The sequence below is a fragment of the Hyperoodon ampullatus genome, assembly GCF_949752795.1.
Source record: "Hyperoodon ampullatus genome assembly, chromosome: 2".
In the NCBI taxonomy this organism is placed as follows: Eukaryota; Metazoa; Chordata; class Mammalia; order Artiodactyla; family Ziphiidae; genus Hyperoodon; species Hyperoodon ampullatus.
Genome location: NC_136915.1, coordinates 174,637,997 through 174,659,261, shown reverse-complemented (window position 1 = coordinate 174,659,261; position 21,265 = coordinate 174,637,997). Strand labels below are relative to the sequence as shown.

General features: G+C 39.9%; 1 protein-coding gene across 1 annotated transcript; it reads right to left on the bottom strand.

The window, feature by feature from the left end:
* Nucleotides 1–18,083: 18,083 nt before the first annotated feature.
* Nucleotides 18,084–20,143, bottom strand: LOC307049083 (leishmanolysin-like peptidase; the record flags this gene model as incomplete). The annotated part of the gene is given in 3 exon segments (XM_079698453.1): nucleotides 18,084–18,197; nucleotides 18,201–19,756; nucleotides 19,759–20,143. Coding segments are annotated over 3 exon segments (2,055 nt in total).
* Between the last annotated feature and the right edge of the window lie 1,122 nt (nucleotides 20,144–21,265).

Here is a 21,265-nt window from a genome sequence, read left to right as displayed (position 1 = left end):
ATCATTTTCAGATGTTAAACCAACCTTGTATCCCTAGGATAAATCTCATTTTGTTACGGTGTATAATTATTTTTATATGTTGCTGGATTCACGTTGGTAATAATTTGTCAGGGATTTTTGCGTCCATATTTATAAGAGATATTGGTCTGTAGTTTTATTTTCTTGTGATGTCTTTATCTGGATTTGGTATCAGGGTAATACTGGCTTCATAAAAATAAGTTGGGGAGTATTCCCTCTTCTATATTTTAGAAGAGTTTATGAAGAATTTGTATTAATTCTGTAAATGTTTGATAGAATTAAGCAGTCAAGCCATTTCTTCATGAGTAGTTTTATTTGTTGTTTTTTTTACTACCATCTCTTCATTTGTTATAGGCCTATTCAGATGATTGTCTATTTCTTCTTGAGTCTGCTTCAGTAGATTGTGTCTAAGAATTTGTCCATTTCATCTAAATTATCTAATGTAATCAATTGTTTATACTATTCCTTTATAATCCTTCCTTTAGTTCTTTAATCTGGTTGCCTTTATTTCTGTGAATATATTTATAATTGTTACTTTAAGTATTTTTCTGATAACTCCAGCATCTGGTTACTTCTGTTGCTTTTTTTCCAATGTGTAGGTCTTACTTTCCTATTTCTTTGCATGCCTCACAGTTTTTTAGGGAAACTGGACATTTTAGATAATATATTGTAACAAGTCTGGGTACTGGTCCTCCCGACCCTCTGTAGCTTGTTATTGTTATTTGCTTGTTTATTTGTTTAGTGATTGGCTGCATTATTTTAGTTAAGTCTTATCTTCCACCAGGTTCTAGGTACTTTTGCTGTAAACTTCTTTGCCACAAACATTTTCACCACATAACTAGTCGGCCATAGGATAATTTTGCCATAAAAAAATAAAATAATGAAAAAGAAAAGAGGGACATTAAAAGACTATTTCAAAATACAAAATATTTGATTGCATTTAAGTTATGTGTAGATTCTTAGCAATACTGCACAAATAACTGATTTTATTTTGTGGCTTGTATGTAAAGCACTTATCTTTGAAGTCTTTCATTTATAGTATCATGCTTTTTTTTTTTTTTTTGCTTGTTGATTAGTCTTCTCATTTGGCATTGAACTTGTTTCTTTTTCACTAAAATTTCTTCCTTCATTAAGAGAGGTATCAGCTCCAAACACTAGGATACGTATTTGTAACTGAGCTTTGGTGTGTTGTGAAAGCCTCTACACTGTTGTTTGTTCTTGGCATATTGTCACATGTCCTTTGATGAGTATTCCAAAGTTCTCTGGGAAATGTTTCAACTCTGTGCCTTTGAGGCCCTCAGCTTCTTTCTTCTCTAATGTAGTGCATTTCAAAATAAGAAAACAGGGACTTTCCTGGTGGCACAGTTGTTAAGACTACACACTCCCAATTCAGGGGGCCCGGGTTTGATCCCTGGTCAAGGAACTAGATCCCACATGCATGCCACAACTAAGAGTTTGCATGCCACAACTAAGGGCCCCCCTGCCGCAACTAAGGAGCCAGCAAGCCACAACTAAGGAGCCCACCTGCCACAACTAAGACCTGGAGCAACCAAATAAATTAAAAATTTTTTTTAAAAAAAGAGAAAATCAAACCCTAAAACGGTGGGGGAGCAAAAATAATTTTAACTACCTAATTAAAAAAATAAGAAAACAACTCTTGGAGCAAATAAATCATTGTCACTGGAGTTAAAGCATTCAGTAACGTGGATAACAGGAAGAAATGCTAATGCATTTAAACCAATTGAGAGCAAACTGTCAACCAGTTAATTTTATCTGGCATGGCAGAATTGCTTTATGGCCAGTTAGTTATGCACCAAAAATGTTTGTGGTGAAAATGTGTGCAGCAAATATATTTATGGCAAAGAAGCTTAATGGTGAAAATACCAAACACGTCCCCCAACCCCTACTTTTTTTGTTGCTCCTCAAGGTGACACAGCTTTGGGTATGCCCTGGTTACCCTGGGGTGGTAACAGTTTTTGTAGGGCTCCCTTTCCCTCTTGTCCACACCAAGTCTGCAAACTCCACTGATTGCTGATTGATTGCTATGTTGTTTTCAACAATGACATTGGGCATAAATTGCTCTACAAACTAATTCAATCAAATTCTGGTTCTTTTGAAAAGTTTAACTTCTGAGATCAGTGTTTGATATTGTTTTCAGTGTCCAGGTGGGTTCCTCCCCTGTAAACTAGAGGGCCTGTACTTTAACCTGTTTCTTGAATCTCCCAATTGCCTTTCATCACAGCCGCCTCTGTGCTTAAGAGCGCCCTTAGGGTTGAACTTCTCTAAGGGGACAAATGAAGTCAGTCCCTTTGGGAAGAGATTAGGTGCTATCTGCCCAGGGAAGATCTCTAAACCAGGGCTCTGGATTTGTGGGTGGGGACAACAGCAAGCTACTCTGTATGACACCCCTGCTCTAGAAGCCCAGCACTTGGTGAATGTGGAACAGCAGCCTGTGACCCTCTCAGTTTGTCTCTTTTGGTATAGAACCACTACCTCAGGGGCCAGGGCAAGGGTGATCAGCACCCCAGTATTCTCAGCATGCTGCAACCAAAGTAGAGTCTCCGTTCCATGAGTGGAAACTAGGTAGAAGAAGGAACTCTCACCTCTCACCTATACTTTCCTATACTTAGCCTCAGTCACAGGTAGATGGGGGCAGGGTGGGAAATGCTGATTCTCCTCCTAGGAATAAATCCCTCCTACTGGGATCTGGGGAGAAAGGGAACCCTGTGTTCTTAGCTCCAGCAATCTGAAGTCATCTCTGCTTTGCTGAGCTGGCAATGGAGAGGTAAGGAATAGTCTTGCTTAAACAACACAAACTCTCCTTTCTTACCAAATTTTGATAGATTTTATTGAATAGATCTTTCTTCATTGGCTGTTTGCTTTTAGAACCATTTCCAGAGGCTTTAAAATTTTTCATTTTCCTTTTTTTTCGTTAATAATTTTCACCAGTTTTGCTGGGGAGTGGGACAGTGGAACTTCTTACATTGTCATGTTGGAAATGGATCTCTGATGCTATAGTTTATGCTATTAGTGTAGCTGAGTGTTAGATATGCTATTCTCAGATATTTAATATGACTAGAGACAAGCCTTTTAAAATTTCTGAGGTAGTATAAGAGCAACTGTTGTCATAATAGCTGCTAAGAATAACATAATTAGAGAATAAAATGAATAAATGATAAGTTATTGGCTTAATATCTTACTAGATGTAAAGACCTGAAAAACAATCAGATGATAGAAAAACTGTAATGATTGACTCTGAATTTGTAATTTGACTATATAGAGAGAAGAATTCTGGGAGCAAATGTGTGATTTCCATGCATTCCAGGACCACTACCATGACAAAAGACCTTAAGAATCCAGAACATATGAAGACATTTACTTTTGACCTGGCATACTGGCCTCACAATGGATTTCAAAAGGATAAGGATGGTGTGTTTGTTTCAGCTGATCCTAGCAGTAAATTTGCAGGCCAGGTAAATTAAAACAACTTCAATGGTAGGTTTTTTTTTTAAATAAAGTGTTAACAATATACGAGTACAATTATTTTTATGCAAGCGTACTACAATATATGCTTCCATATGAGAGTTTGGTTTTCAATTTATTCCTTTTCATGTTAAACATGAGGTCCAAAAGTGCAGCTATTGCCTAAATAAATATTTAGACACTCAAGTCAGTTATTTTCCAATGTACTGACGTATTTTGAAAAAGGAATGTCAGTCAAGTCAATTATATTTCCTTCTCTGAGATGAGCAAAATAAGCAAAATTGCACGGCACTCAGCATTTGAGAACTTTGGTTTATTGAGTATTTATCATATGCCATGCACTATTCTGCCTTAAAGTTGCTCACAATTTGCTGTAGGGAGATAGGCAAAAAAGTGCATTCAAATGTTACAGTTTCTGTGATAAAAAAATATGTATGGGATACAACAGGGTACAAAGGAAAAATGGTCATTTCCATCTGGACAGAGCTCATTAAGCTTCTTGAATCTGTGGGTTTGTAATTTCCATCAGATTTTGAAAAAATTTCAAACAAAATTTCTCCAAGTATTTTTGGTCTCTCCTAGTCCTTCTGTGACTCTAGTTACATGTGTGCTTGAGATTGTCCCATAAGTCACTGAGGTTCTTTTTTTGGCTTCTTTCTTTTTTTTTTCTTTTTTAACATCTTTATTGGAGTATAATTGCTTTACAATGGTGTGTTAGTTTCTGCTTTATAACAAAGTGAATCAGTTATACATATACATATATTCCCATAGCTCTTCCCTCTTGTGTCTCCCTCCCTCCCACCCTCCCTATCCCACCCTTCTAGGTGGTCACAAAGCACTGAGCTGATCTCCCTGTGCTATGTGGCTGCTTCCCACTAGCTATCTATTTTACATGTGGTAGTGTGTATATGTCCATGCTACTCTCTTCCTTTGTCACAGCTTACCCTTCTCCCTCCCATATCCTCAAGTCCATTCTCTAGTAGGTCTGTGTCTTTATTCCTGTCTTGCCCCTAGGTTCTTCATGACATTTTTTTTCTTAGATTCCATATATATGTGTTAGCATATGGTGTTTGTTTTTCTCTTTCTGACTTACTTCACTCTGTATGACAGACTCTAGGTCCATCCACCTCACTACAAATAACTCAATTTCGTTTCTTTTTATGGCTGAGTATTATTCCATTGTATGTATGTGCCACATCTTCTTTATCCATTCATCTGTTGATGGACACCTAGGTTGCTTCCATGTCCTGGCTATTGTAAATAGAGCTGCAATGAACATTTTGGTACATGTCTCTTTTTAAATTATGGTTTTGTCAGGGTATGTGCCCAGTAGTGGGAGTGCTGGGTCATATGGTAGTTCTATTTTTAGTTTTTTAAGGAACCTCCATACTGTTCTCCATAGTGGCTGTATCAATTTACATTCCTACTAACAGTGCAAGAGGGTTCCCTTTTCTCCACACCCTCTGGTCTCTGAGGTTCTGTTCACTTCCTCCCAACCTTTTCTCTCTGTTCTTCTTGTTTGCATACTCATCTTTAAAAATCCAGCCCAAATATTATAGCCTTTGTTAAACCACCCCCAAAAATACTCTCTGTCAAATAGTTTTAACTTCACAAATGCACTGAAAGGATTTAAAGGATCTCCTGGGAATGCACTTTGAAAACCACTGCCCTAGAGCAATGAATAAAAAAATCAATCAACAAAAATATAACTAATGAGTCAAGTGTGGGGAAATGGAATTATGAAACAAACTCAAAGTGTGGCAGGAAAAGAGGGAGAGAAAAAAACAAAGAGGAGATGATACAAATAGAATACAAATAAGAAGATGGTAGATTTAATGCCAACCATTGATTATTTCATCAAATGTAAACAAACATGCCAATTAAATGGTACAGATGATCAGATCTGGTAGGAAAAGCTGGATCCAACTACATCTCTTTACATAAACCCAATTTAAATATAAATAAATAGATATCCATGTAAACACTAAGAGAAAGAAAACTGCAGAGGCTATATTTACATCACACAAAGTAGACTTCAGAACAAGGAATATTTCATAATGATAAAGTAATCAGTTCACTAAGAAGACATACTATCCTAAATGGGTATGTACCTAATAACAGAACTTCAAAGTACATGAAACAGAAACTGATAGAAACTGAAGGAGAAATGGACAAATCTACAATTGTGATTGGTGATTTCATTACTTCTCTCTGAGTAACAGAACAAATAACCCCAAATCAATAATATTATAGAAGACCAGAACAATATCATCAACCTAACTGACAATTATAGAACAATTCTGCTACCCCCATTCAACCACAGCACTACACACTTTTTTTGAGTGAACATGGAAATTTCTTTATGATAGATCATATTCTGGATCATTAAACTAGTCTCAATAAATGTAAGATAACTGCAATCATACAAATTATATACTCTGACCACAATGAAATTAAACTAGAAAGAAATGACAGAAAGGTATTAGGAAACTCCTCAAATATTTAAAAAATAGCAGATTTCTATAAAATCCATAGGTCAAGGAATAAACAATAAGGGAAATTAGTAAATATTTTGAACGGAATGAAAATCAAAACATCAAAATTTGTGGGATGCAGCTAAAGCAGGGCTTAGAGGAAATTTTATAGCATTAAATGATTGTATTAGAGAAGAACAATCTCAAATCAACAGTCTAGGCTTCTACCTAAGAATTTAGAAAAAGAAGAGTATAGACAAAGCAAAAGAGGAAGAAATAAGAAAGATTAACAAGACAGTAAAATAATAGAGAAAAATCAATTAAAAGCTGGTTCTTTGAAAATAATAAAATTGATAAACCTGTAGCCAAATTGATCATCAAGAAAAAAAGATACAAAGTACCAAGATGAGAAATGAAAGATAGATGTTACTGCAAATCTTACAGACATTAAAAATATAATAAGAGGGGCTTCCCTGGTGGCGCAGTGATTGAGAGTCCGCCTGCCAATGCAGGGGACATGGGTTCGTGCCCCGGTCTGGGAGGATCCCACATGCTGTGGAGCGGCTGGGCCCGTGAGCCATGGCTGCTGAGCCTGCGTGTCCGGAGCCTGTGCTCCACGACAGGAGAGGCCACAACAGTGAGAGGCCCGCGTACCGCAAAAAAAAAAAAAAAAAAAAAAAAAATATATATATATATATATATATATAATAAGAGAATATTATGAACAACTTAATGCTAACAAATTTAAAAACATAAATGAAATGGACACAGTCTACTGAAGTTCACACAAAAAGAAATAGATAACTCAAGTAGCTCTATATCTATTAAAGAAATTGAATTTATAGTTAAACTTCTCCCCTCAAAAACTAAGCCCAGATGACTTTTCTGTGAATTCTACTAAAGGAAGAAATAATGAGAATTATGAAAAAAAATCTTGTAGATGATAGAAGGACCATACATTTTCTGAGGCCAATATTACACCAAAACCAGCCATATACTACAAAAACACTACAGATCAATACCCTTCATAAACATAGACACAAACATTGTTAACAAAACTTTAGCAAATAGAATCCAACAGTGTATTTTTTAAAAATCATCATTGTCAAGTGGAACTTCTTTTCCTGGGAATGTGATCAGATGCAGAAAAAACAACTGACAAAACTCAACACCCATTCATGATAAAACTCTCAGCAAACTTAAAATTGGAGGGAGCCTCCTAGAAATAGAACTTCCCTCAGTACATAGGTAACATAACATTTGATGGTGAAACAATGAGTATGTTGCCCCTAAGAATGGGGACAAGGCAAGGAGGTCCAATCTTATCATTTCTATACAACATCTACTGCAGGCCCTAGCCAGGGCAGTATGTCAATTAATAGGAAGTGAATGATATACAGATTGAAAATGAAGAAGTAAAACTATTTGCAGAAAACATAATTATCTATGCAAAAAACCCTAAGGAATCTACCCAAAAAGGGAAGAAAAAGCTATTACAGTGAATAAGTGTGTTTAGCAAGGTCAATATACAAAAATTGATAGTATCTCTCTATTCTAGCAGTGAACAATTGGAAATTAAGATTTTAAAACATTTACAATAACATCAAAAGCACAAAATACGTGCAAAATCTGTACACTATGAAACATTACTGAAAGGAAGACTTAAATGAATCAAAAGACTCAACATTAGGGCTTCCCTGGTGGCGCAGTGGTTGAGAGTCCGCCTGCTGATGCAGGGGACACGGGTTCGTGCCCTGGTCTGGGAAGATCCCACATGCCGCGGAGTGGCTGGGCCCATGAGCCATGGCCGCTGAGCCTGCGCGTCCGGAGCCTGTGCTCCACAACGGGAGAGGCCACAACAGTGAGAGGCCCGCATACCGCAAAAAAAAAAAAAAAAAAAAGACTCAACATTATTAAGAAGTCAAATTGATCAAAGAAATCAAAATGTCCGGAAGTAATTTCTTGTAGAAATCGATACACTGTTTCAATAATTTACATGGAATTGTAAAGGACCGACAATAGCCAAAATTATTTTGAAAGAGAATAAAGTTGAAGAACTTAAACCCACTATAGATAGACCTACAGTAATCAAGACACTGTGGTATTGGCTAAAAGACAGAGATAACAGATCAATGGAACAGAATACAGTGTCCAGAGACAGATCCTCATATATCATCAATTGTTTTTTACAAAGGAGCTGTAATAGGTTGAATAGTCTCCCCAAATTTATGTCCACCCAAAGACTCAAAATGTGACCTTATTTGGAAACAGGATATTTGCAGATGTAATTAGTTAAGATGAGGCCATCCTGGATTAAAGTAAGCCACAAATCCAGTTCTTTTAAGAGGGCAATTTTGACACACAGATACACAGGGAGAATGCCATGTGACAATGGGGACAGAGATTGGAGTGATGGAGCTATAAGCCAAGGAATGCCAAAAACTGCTGGGAGCAACCAGAAGCCAGGAAGAGGCAAGGAAGGATTCTTTCCTACAGCATTCAGAGAGAGCATGGCATTGCCAATACCTTGATCTTGGACTTGTAGCCTCCAGAACTGTGAGAGAATAAATTTCTGTTGTTTTTAGTCACCCAGTTTGTGGTAATTTGTTATGGAAGCCCAAGCAAACTAATACAGGTGACAATGTTCTTCAAAACTAAAGTCTTTGAACAAATGGTGCTGGAGATATAGGATATCCATACGGAAAAATATGAACTTTGATCCTTTCCTCACACCACATACAAAATGAACTCAAAATAGATCATAGACCTAACTTTTAGAGGTAAAATTATAAAACCTCTAAAAGAAAGGATAGGAGAAAATTGTAGTGATCTTGATTTGGCAAAGATGTCTTAGATAGAACACAGATCATGAAAGAAAATATTTGATAAATGAGACCCATTAAAAAAACATTTTGGGGTTTCCCTGGTGGCGCAGTGGTTGAGAGTCCGCCTGCCGATGCAGGGGACGTGGGTTCGTGCCCCGGTCCGGGAAGATCCCACATGCTGCGGAGCGGCTGAGCCCGTGAGCCATGGCCGCTGAGCCTGCGCGTCCGGAGCCTGTGCTCTGCAACGGGAGAGGCCACAACAGCGAGAGGCCCGCGTACCGCAAAAAAAAAAAAAAAAACATTTTGCTCTTTGAGAGATACCAATAAGAACATGAAAAGGTAAGCCATAATGAAAGGAAATATTTGCAAAACATATATATGATAAAGTACCCAAAATATATAATGAATTCTTACAACTTAAGGGAAAAAAAGGAGGAAAAGTCAATTTTTTAAAAATGGCAGGGAATTCCCTAGTGATCCAGTGCTTAGGACTCAGTACTTTCACTGCTGAGGGCCTGGGTTCAATCCTTTGTCTAGGCACTAAGATCCCACAAGGCACACGGTGTGGCCAAAATAAAAAGAAAATAGCAAAAAATTTGATCAGAGACCTCACCAACAGAGATATATAAATTACAACATATCATAATACCAATGAAAAAGTGTCCAACTTTATTAGTCATTAGGGAAATGCAAATTAATACCACAGTGAGAGAATACTACACATACATGAGAAATGACAAAAATTAAAAACAGACAGTATCAAGTGTTAACATGCATGAATGGAACAACTGGAACTCTAATACAGTGCTATGGCCATGTAAAAGATTCAGTTATTTTGGAAAACAGGCAGTTCCTTTAAAATTTAAGCATACATTTAACATACAACCCAGCAATTCCAAGAGCAATAAAAATATATGTTCTCACAAACACCTATATACAAACGTCCACAGTAAATTTATATGTAATAGTCCAAACTGGAAACTCAAATATCCATCAACTTGTGAATGGATAATAAAATTATGATATATTTATAAAATAGAATACAATTCAGCAATAAAAGGAATTAATGATTATACACAACAACATGGATGAATCTCAAAGCATTGTAGTAGGTAAAAGAAGTCATATACAAAAGACTGCTCACTATACAATTTCACTTAAATGACAGTTCTAGAAAAAACAAAACTATGGTTACAGAAAGTAAATCATCAGGGGCTGAAAGTGAGAAGAAGGGCCTAAGTGCAAAGGGGCACAAGAGAACTTTTAAAAAACCCTGATTGTGGTGGTTGTCACATGACCAAATACATATGTCAAAACTTATGGAACTGTGTGCTTTAAACTGATGAATTTAGTGAATATTAATTTTATGTCAATAAAGAGTTTTTCCCAAGAAGAATAAAATACCAAGGAATAAATGTAGCCAAAGAGGTGAAAGACCTGTACACTGAAAACTATGACACTGATGAAATAAATTGAAGAAGACACAAATAAATGGGAAAGATATTCTGTGCTCATGGCTTGGAAGAATTAATATTGTTAAAATGTCCATACTATCCAAAGCAATCTACAGATTCAATGCAATCCCTATCAAAATTCCAATGGCATTTTTCAAAGAAATAGAGTGCACAATCCTTAAATTTGTATGGAACCATAAAAGACCCTGAATAGTTAAAGCAATCTTGAGAAAGAAGAACAAAGCTGGAGGCATCACACATCTTGGTTTCAAACTATATTGCAAAGCTAGAGTAATCAAAACAGCATGCTATTGGCATGAAAATGGACACATAGATCAACAGAGTAGAGAGCCCAGAAATAAACCCATGCATATATGGTCAATTAATTTACAACAAAGGAACCAAAAACATACATTGGGGAAAGGACAGTCTTTTCAATAAATGGTGTTGAGAAAACTGGACAGCTACATGCAAAAGAATAAAACTGGTCCCATACCTTACACCACTTTAAAAAATGGATTTAAGACTTGAATATAAGACATGGAACCATAAAACTCCTAGAACAGAACATAGAGGGTAAGCTCCTAGACCTCAGTCTTGGCAATGATATTTCGGATTTTACACCAAAAACAAAAATAAATAAGTGGGAGTACCTCAACCCAAGAAACTTCTGTACATAAAGAAAACCATCAACGAAATGAAAAGGCAACTTACAGAATAGGAGAAAATATTTATAAATCATATATTAATAAAAGATTAATATCTAAAATATATAAAGAATTCATATAACTCAATAGCAAAAAGAAATCTGATTTTAAAATGGGCAGAGGAATTAAACAGACATTTTCCTCAAAGAAGGTATACAAACAGCCAACAGATGCATGAAAATGTGCTCAACATCACTAATCATCAGGGAATGCAAATCAAAACCACTATTTGGGGACTTTCTGGTGGCTCAGTGGTTAAGAATCCGCCTGCCAATGCAGGGGACACGGGTTCAAGCCCTGGTCGGGGAAGATCCCACATGCCACAGAGCAACTAAGCCATGCACCACAACTACTGAGGCTGTGCTCTAGAGCCTGCGAGCCACAACTACTGAGCCCATGTACCGCAACTACTGAGCCCATCTGCCACAACTACTGAAGCCTGCATGCCTAGAGCCCGTGCTCTACAACAAGAGAATCCACCACAATGAGAAGCCCGCACACCACAATGAAAAGTAGCCCCTGTTCGCCCCAACTAGAGGAAGCCTGCACGTAGCAACAGAGACCCAACGCAGCCAAAAATATAATTAATTTAAAAAAACCCACAATGTGATATCACCTCACACCCATTAGCATGGCCATCATCGAAAATGACAAGAGATAAGTGTTGGTGAAGGTGTGGAGAAAAGGGAACCCTTGTGCACTGTTGGTGGGAGTGTAAATTGGTGCAGACACTATGAAAGGCAGTATGGAGGTTCCCCTCAAAATTAAAAATGGAACTACCATGTGATCCAGCAATCCCACTTCTGAGTGTTTATCCAAAGAAAATGAAATCACTATCTTGATAAGATATCTGCACCCCTATATTCATTGCAGTATTATTTACAATAGTCAAGACATGGAAACAACCTAAGTGTTCATCGACAGACGAATGGATAAAGAAAATGTATATATATATATATACACACACACATACACACTGGACTATTATTCAGCCATAAAAAGAAGGAAATCCTGCCATTTGCAACACACGGATGGACCTTGGGGGCATTATGCCAAGTGAAATAAGTTGGACAGAAAAAGACAAATACTATATGATCTCACTTACATGTGGAATCTTTTTAAAAAATGAACTTTTAGGGCTTCCCTGGTGGCGCAGTGGTTGAGAGTCTGCCTGCCAATGCAGGGGACATGGGTTCGTGCCCCGATCTGGGAGGATCCCACGTGCCGTGGCGAGGCTGGGCCCGTGAGCCATGGCTGCTGAGCCTGCGCGTCCGGAGCCTGTGCTCCGCAGCGGGAGAGGCCACAGCAGTGAGAGGCCTGCGTACCGCAAAAAAAAAAAAAAAAAAAAAAAAAGAACTTTTAGATACTGAGAACAGATTGGTTGTTGCCAGAGGCAGGGGTTAATGTTGGGTGTCGGGTTTGAGGTGAAATGGGTGAAGGTCATCAAAATCTACAAACTTTCAGTAAGGTAAATAAGTCCTGGGGATGTAATGTACAGCATGGTGATATACAGGCAGACCTCATTTTATTGTGCTTTGCTTTATTGCGCTTTGCAGATACAGTGTTGTGGATTGTTTTCTTTTTCTTTTCTTTCTTTCTTTCTTTCTTTCTTTTTTAAACAAATTGAAGGTTTGTGGCAATCCTGTATCAAGCAAGCCTTTTGATACCATTTTTCCAATGTTGCTCACTCCGTGTCTCTGTGTCACATTTTGGTAACTCTCCCAATATTTCAAATTTATCTTTCTATTTCTCATGGTGATCTGTGATCAGTGATCTTTGATGTTACTATTGCAAAAAGATTATGAAGGCTCAGATGATGGTTAGCACTGTTGAGCAGTAAAATATTTCTAAATTATGATGTATACATTGTCTTTTTAAACATCATGCTATTGCACACTTAATAAATTACAGTATAGTGTAAACATAACTTTTATATGCATTGGGAAAAACAAAAATTTTTTGTGACTCACTTTATTGCATTATTTGCTTTATTGTGATGGCTTGGAACTGAACCCAGAGTATCTCTGAGGTATGCCTGTAGTTAACAATACAGTATTGTATATTTGAAAGTTGCTGAGAGAGTAGATCTTAAAAGTCCTCATCACAAGAAAAAAAATTAAGGGAATTCCCTTGCAGTTCAGTGGTTAGGACTCTGTGCTCTTACTGCTGAGGGCCCGGGTTCGATCCCTGGTTGGGGAGCTAAGATCCCATAAGCCACACCGCATGGCCAAAAAAAAAAAACAAAAAAAAAAAACTCTGTGAACTAAATTTATTCTGGTAATCATTTCTCAATATATACATATATCAAATCATTATGTTGTACATTTGAAACTAATATAATGTTATATGTCAATTCTATCTGTTTTTTAAAAGATAGTTTTAAAAGACTGCAAGAACTGTGCTGTAAAGAGACTTGATTAACTTTGTCAACAGCTTTCCCTCTCATCCTCCCTATCTTTTGTTGATCACCTATTAAGATACTGCAGAATTATAGTTTTACATACTGTATTGTAGGAAAATGTTTCATGTAGTTGATTATAGGATGAAGAATAGGAAGAAACTAGAAATGTAGCTCTGTGACTTCTTGGCTTACCTAATATGCAAATCACTGACACCCAAAAGAGATTTCAATGGAAACTATATAGAAAACTCTACAGCTAACAAAATTTACAGAATGATTCTATTCTCTAAGATTTTGTTTATTTAATAAAATCCTATGTTGCTTGTTTGAAGTTTTCTATTCATAAAAATTGTCAATAAAAGCATTTCCCCAAAATCTCCAAATAGCACAGAGGAAAAAAAGATTGCAAAAACAGTTACTTTACTAAGCTTAGTGAGCACTCCTTAGGTTCAGCTAATAGCTCCTAAGGTAGAGTGGATATCTATTACATAAATACATTTTTTTCTGGTAAAAGCATGGTCTCAATGTTCTGGGAAACCACTGGCCAGATTCCACATTTTAAGCCTAGAGCTCTCCTAACACTTATAGTGTAATATTATTTATTCCTTTCTCATGAGAAATGAATAGTGTAAGAAAATTGGTTATTGCCTATTGTCCTTATATAAATCACACTACGTTGGTATGTGCATCTTTCCCAGAAATAAAAATTATATAAATTACACAAATGTATATATTGCAACAAATGGAGTGTATAATGCTTACTTACTATTTTATTGATATTAGAGAACAGAAAAGAATATGCACTTTGAAACAGCCTCAAATAAGAGAATTATTGCTGGCTATGGCAATAACAGATAATATCTCTCATATTATAGATAACATAATAGATAATAATAGATAATCAGATGATAGATAATAAAAGCCAGACCGCATCTTCTCTTTCAAGCAATTGTGGGCACAAGCGTCTGTGTCTGCCACTTAAAAAAAAAGGGTGCATATGTGTATGTGTGTGTTGGCTTCAGAACCACTAGGTCTTGTTAAAAAAAAAAAGAAAGAAAGAAGGTTCAGCAGCAGCGAGTTAAAATTAGTGTAGGAATTTTGTGATGTTGTTTGGATTAAAGAATACAGAGAAAGCAGAAAACACTTTGACTGCTCTGTGTCCCTTGGTGCCTTGAAATTTTTGTCTAATTGCTGAATTGTAAAGACCTAGCCCATGTTTTGTCAAGGCTATAAAATACTCAAACCATTACTGATGTATACTGGCTAGTTGAAGATACATGGTAATTTGTGGTGATCAGTGTTTTCCAAACTGACAAATCCCTTTTTGGTTGCCAGCTTTATTTCACTGGTTCTAAGACAGCATCTGAGTTATATTTCAAGTAAGTCATATGATACTAATTAAGGTGGAACTCACTAAAACCAGAATATTAGATTTTAAGAGTATTGTGAAAAGTCAGTGCTGAACTTGATGCCTGTGGTCTTCTTTGCAGAGAGATGTTTTCCACGATCTTGGCAGGGGAATTCTGGACAGTGCCTGGCAAGGCTATAATACTACTCTCCTGGCTTATGGCCAAACTGGCTCTGGAAAAAGCTATTCCATGATTGGGTTTGGGGCAAACGAGGGTATCATTCCAAATGTGTGTGAAGAACTATTTCAAGCAATTGAGAACCAGGAGAAAAATCAAGAATACCAGGTATGTATTATTCTAGAATCCCTTATTTAAGGACTTTAATTTTCATTTTGGAAATTATCTGCCCCCAATGAAAGTTATCTTTATCTCTATTTTAGGATAATGTTAATTATCCTAAAAGGATAGTTTCTTCAATAAATGGTGTTGGGAAAACTGGACAGCCACGTGCAGAAGAATGGAATTAGACCACTATATTACACCATACACAAAAATTTACTCAAAATGGATTAAAGACTTGAATGCAAGTTTTGAAACCATAAAAGTCCTAGAAGAAAACATAGGCAGTAACCTCAATGAAATCGGTCTTAGTGATGTTTCTGTGGCTCTGACTCCAAAAGCAAGGGAAAGAAAAGCAAAAATAAACAAATGGGACTAGTAAAACAAAAAACCTTCTGTACAGAGAAGGAAACCATCATTAAAATGAAAAAGCAAATATAAAGAAATGAAACTGAGTTATTTGTAATGAGATGGATGGACCTAGAGTCTGTCATACAGAGTGAAGTAAGCCAGAAGAGAAAAACAAATACCATATGCTAACGCATATATATGAAATCTAAAAAAAAAAAAAGGTCGTGAAGAACCTAGGGACAAGACGGGGATAAAGACACAGACCTACTAGAGAATGGACTTGAAGATATGGGGAGGGGGAAGGGTAAGCTGTGACAAAGTGAGAGAGTGGCATGGACATATATAAACTCCCAAATGTAAAATAGATAGCTAGTGGGAAGCAGCCGCATAGCACAGGGAGATTAGTTCGGTGCTTTGTGATGACCTAGAGGGGTGGGATAGGAGGATGGGAGGGAGGCTCAAGAGGGAGGGGTTATGGGGACATATGTATGCATACGGCTGATTCACTTTGGTGTACAACAGAAACTAACACAGTATTGTGAAGCAATTATACTCCAATAAAGATCTATTTAAACAAATGAGGGCTTCCCTGGTGGCGCAGTGGTTGAGAGTCCTCCTGCCAATGCAGGGGACGCGGGTTCGTGCCCCGGTCTGGGAAGATCCCACATGCTGCGGAGTGGCTAGGCCCATGAGCCATGGCCGCTGAGCCTGCGCGTCCGGAGCCTGTGCTCCACAACGGGAGAGGCCACAACAGTGAGAGGCTCGCGTACCACACACACACACACACAAAAAAAAGAAAAGGCAACCTACTGAATGGGAGAAGATATTTGCAAATCATATATCCAATAAAAGGTTAATATCCAAAGTATATAAAGAACTTATACAACTCAACAGCAAAAAAACAAACAAACCCAAAAAACCCTATTTAAAATGGGCAGGGGCTTCCCTGGTGGCGCAGTGGTTGAGAGTACGCCTGCTGATGCAGGGGACACGGGTTCGTGCCCCGGTCTGGGAAGATCCCACATGCCGCGGAGTGGCTGGGTCCGTGAGCCATGGCCTCTGAGCCTGTGCGTCCGGAGCCTGTGCTCTGCAACGGGAGAGGCCACAACAGTGAGAGACCCGCGTACCGCAAAAAACAAACAAACAAACAAAAAGTTTAAATACAAGCAGTTCTTTTCAGTTTTCGCATAGAGAAAAGACAGTCATGAACAGCATTTCACAGGAGAGCTAACTGAATGGGCCAATCGACAGTGGTGAGATGGTCCTCGACACGCGCCATGTCCTACATGGTCTGAGGTCCCATGTGGCTGTCCTTTCACCCACCGTGTTGCGGGAAGATGAACCAGAATGTCCGGCCCTGTGTGTCTGCCATGCCCCCGCTGACCCCCCTGGATATGAGGCTCCTGGTGGGAGAAAGCGCAGCACCTCAAGTCCTTCTCTTTGTTCTCAGGTGCGGGGACAAGCCCTCTGTGGCCCGGATGCCTTGGTGAAAGCAGGCACTGGCAGGGGCGCCCCCTCTGAAGCAGCAGAAGAGGAAGGTCGCCGTCACCACGGAGGTGAACCTCTTCAAGAAGTATTTGTCCGGGGGAAGTACTCTGCACAGGTGCAGCCACAGCACAGTTGCGGACGTGGGAGTTACTGGGGCACGTGTTGTGGGAAGGATGCTCCACACCAGGCAGGGTCAGTGGCTCGAGCCCGTGGCAGCACTGCAGCCCTGTGGTGCCCTGCCTGCTAAGATGCCATGTGAAGCTGATCACGTGTGTACCGCACCTGATCTCAGACATGTGTGCTCACTGCTGACCCATCACGTGCCTGATGTCACACACACAGATGTGCTCACCTGCTCACTGCAGGCCCGTCACATACACTTCATCACACGCCCACTCACTGCTGCCTGTTGCCCCCAGTCCACGTGGGTCGAGTCCTCTAAGGAGCTCAGGGTTGCCCTGCTGGACCTCATCAGCTGGTCCAGTGCTGCTGCTGCGAACAGGAGCCTCACACAGGTACTTACTGGTGTCCTTCACACTCGGGTCCTGAGCCACACTCTCCTGCCCAGTCAGTTTCCAAGAGACCAGGCAGGCTCAGACCTCTTTGAGGTGCTGGCTTAGGTAAGGGGCTTGCTTGTTTCCTGGGCAACATTACTCTTTTTTTTTTTTTAGGTGTACCATATACAGTCATTAAATTCAAAATAGGTGTAACAGTGATGTAGAAATCCCAATTCAAGTTATTTTCTGTAAGTCAAAGGACAATTTATACTTTTGAGGACAGGGTCCACAACTTATAACCTTGCAATGATTAGCTGTTCTTTAAATTATTGCAGCAGTGATGAATTTTCCCATTGTTTTAGGTTAATGAAAATGCTGAGGTATGTAATAACTGAATTTTTCACCTATTATCCCATTTTCAAAGGAAAACTTCAAGAAGAGTATTTATCCTGAAAAATAAAGAGACTTGGTGATTTGGAATTCCTCCTCCTTCTGCAAACTTTGAGGCTGTTGGGTTGCTGATGAGGAATGACTGCTGTGAAGCTCTGCTTCAAGATCTGATTGTGGTCAACACTTCCAAGCCAAAGTCAGGAATGCCACTTCTGCCATCTGCATAGGCTGGCACTCGCCCAGATTTTGTGCTTTGTTCAGAGGAACATGACACAAAAGAATGTCTTCAGAATTCACTTTTCCATTCCTAATGCCATACGCACAGAAGAAATCCAGCCAGCAGAGGAAATAGATTGCCTAGCAGAAGCCAAAGGATAACCACTGGGCTAGAGGAACAGGAACAGAGATCTAGGGGTAGAGCTCAGGTCAAGTTAGTAGTTGGAGGATCTGTTTCTGGGGGACAGAGCTCACAGAAGTCCCAACATGATGGGCAGAGCAAGTTTCCATCATGAATCCAGCTGTTCATCTGAATACTGACAGGGAGGACCTGCCCGGCCCGACTACACAAATATGAAGTATCCTGAACCCAAACCTTCAGACCTTGTGGAGAACAAGAAACCTGATAGCATCCACTCCCCCAGTCCGGGTAACTCAGCTTCCTTTCACACTTTTCCATGACAAACGCTGATTTCTGAATTAGACAAACTGAATGAGGTCCATACTTTTCAGCACCATAGTTTTTAAAAAGGTCTGGTTGATTCTCCAATACTCTACAATCTGAGCTGCGCTGATATTCACCACTTAAATGCCAACTGAATTCCTGACTGAAAGGGCAGTAGTCAGCAATTTCTACTGAACCACCATAATAAGGCAGATCTTCTGCAGGTACTCCACTGAGTTCATCAAAGTACTGGTACTCCTGAGGTAAAGGTTTCGGAAACTTCTGCAAATTACACACTGCAACTGCTCTCTGGTCCTGTCTGCAAGTTAACTGCAATGGATTACTTCTGAGCGTGTTACAGTAAGGGCTCAGCATTTGTCTCTTTTGTCTCTGCTGATCAATCCAGAATTTACAGCTCCTCCTGACAAAGTCACAGCCCATTCCTCGGCCCCAGTCTAACTTCTCAGCCATGCTATAATTAGCTTTATACCAGCCAGTGTCCTCCATTAACGCCAGAGTGATTCGAGAGAGGACTCGGTTCTGGGTGTGAGAACCAGTCATTGCTTCATTCTCTAATAATCGCTTTTCCCAATGGTTGAGCTCAGTGCCCATACCACCTTGATTTTCAAGTTCCATTCCCTCCAGAATTGGACAGTTAAAATGTTTTCGTGCTTCATCAACAACACGAGGTGTTACTAGAAGATACACAGTGTGAGGAACTCTCTTATTATCTCGAATATCCCACAATCTCTCCACTTTTCGAACTACTTTATCACTCCATTGATATAATCCAAGACTATAGTTAAAAGGTGGGAGACCATCTGCAAATCTTGAAGTTAGAGGATTTCCATCTTTATCATGGTAGAATGCAAATAGCCCAGCAGAGAAACCCAGGACATGAATAATCTCATGTTTCACTGTAGACAGCATCCCAAAAAACTCCTGAGGCTGGGTAGAGATCATATTTGGACACAGGTTAGCATATCCTGCAATTGGCCTGTCCATTTTTGCTTCCTGCTGACAATAGGCTGCATAAGAGATGATGTTTTCATGGCTGCACCTCTCAGTGGCCAAAGCACCAACATAAAGAACAAAGTCTGCATCCTGGACTCCCTCTTGGTCTGGCACACCCACTGCTCCACAGGGCCACTTACCCCCACAGCAGACTCTGCATTGCTGGAGGTGCTCCTCAGGCACTCTAATGGGGCCACATTTGGTATGCTCTGCACATTCCTCAGTACAGCATCTATGGTGATCATTTTCCTTCCGTAGGTATTGGTATTGGTTTGTTGCACACTGTCTACTAAGTAATACGGTGCTGCAGGTCTACGAACCTGAAAAGTCTTCTCTAAATAAGAAACAGCTTGTGGAAAAAGTTTGGTCTTTACAGGGTGTCTTTTCTCAGGGAGCAACTCTTCAATACTTTTATCGTAGACAGTCTTGATTCTTAAATGCTCATTAACATCTCTCTTTACAACATGATTTGCCTTAAGATGGACCTTATTTATGACCTCAGACTCAGAGGGGACGTGGTGCCGGCAGGTAGGAGAACTGCCCAAGGAGACAGGAATAGATGTAGCGCTTGCCCGGAGCCCGCCCAACAGGAGTAAAATGCCTCGGACCCATAAAGAACCGCTCCAGTGCCACCGGCTCGGGCCCCGGCCTGAAGCCGAGGAACCCGCTCTTCCAACCGTCTCGGCCGCCATCTTCTGGGCAACATTACTCTTATCTCAGACTGAAGGGTGATTGTGTACCCACAGGGAAAGAGGCATCCATGTCCTAAACCCAGGGACTGTGGACATGACCTCATTTGGATGTAGGGCCTGGTTGTGTAACTAGGTGAGACAGGGGCCTTAGGGTGGTCCCAATCCTGTGTAACTGCATGCTTATATGATGAGTGCAGACACAGAGAGAGAGGGGAAGCCACATGAAGATGAAGGTAGAGATGGGAGGGATGCAGCCATAAGCCAAGGGATGCCTGGAGCCCCAAGAAGCTGGAAGAAGCAGGAAGGACCCTCCCCTGGAGCCTCAGCACTTTCCACCTAGACAGTTAGTAGGAGTGGGCCTGAACTGAAGGCAGCACCATGGTCCCTGACCAGTCTGTCTTGCCCACTTTGCACAGTGGGGAGCAAGTCTCACGAGACGCTGTCGAGCGAATTGGCTTCCCATGAGACTGTAGGACGCTGGTCCTGTAAACAGGCAGGCCCAGCTCACCCTTCCTCCTGGGCTCTAGTCACACACAGCTACTGTGCACCGTGTGGGGCTGGGCTTTCAGCCTCTTCACAGGACCCCTTGGTGTTGGTTCAAAGTTCAGCTTACACCCCAAGAATTACGGAAGGTGAAATCCTCATCAGCCCTGTGCGGTGCAGGCAGGAAGACACAATTAATTATAGAGTTAAAAGCAGAGAGGGTAAGGGTGACTCCGCCATGGAAAAGGAGTGAAGCACTGATACAGGCTATGATGTGGATGAACCTCGAAAACATGATGCTCAGTGAGAGAGGTCAGACAGGAAAAGACAATTAGTGGATTCCACTTACATGAGAGGCCAAGAACAGGCAAGCCCACAGGGACAGAAAGTGGACTGGGGGTGCCGGGGCTGTGGGAAATGAGGGGTGACCTCTAAAGTGTGGGCTTCTGTAGAGATGATGGAAATGTTTTCAAATAGATTGTGCTGGTGGCTGCACAACCCTGTGCATATGCAAAACACCACTGAGCTTAATACTTAAAATGGGTTGACTAACTGTGTGGTAAAGAAATTCAATCTCAATAAAGCTGTTACCAAAAGTGAAAACCTGGAGGCTTCCAGGCCCACCTCCAGAAAGTGACC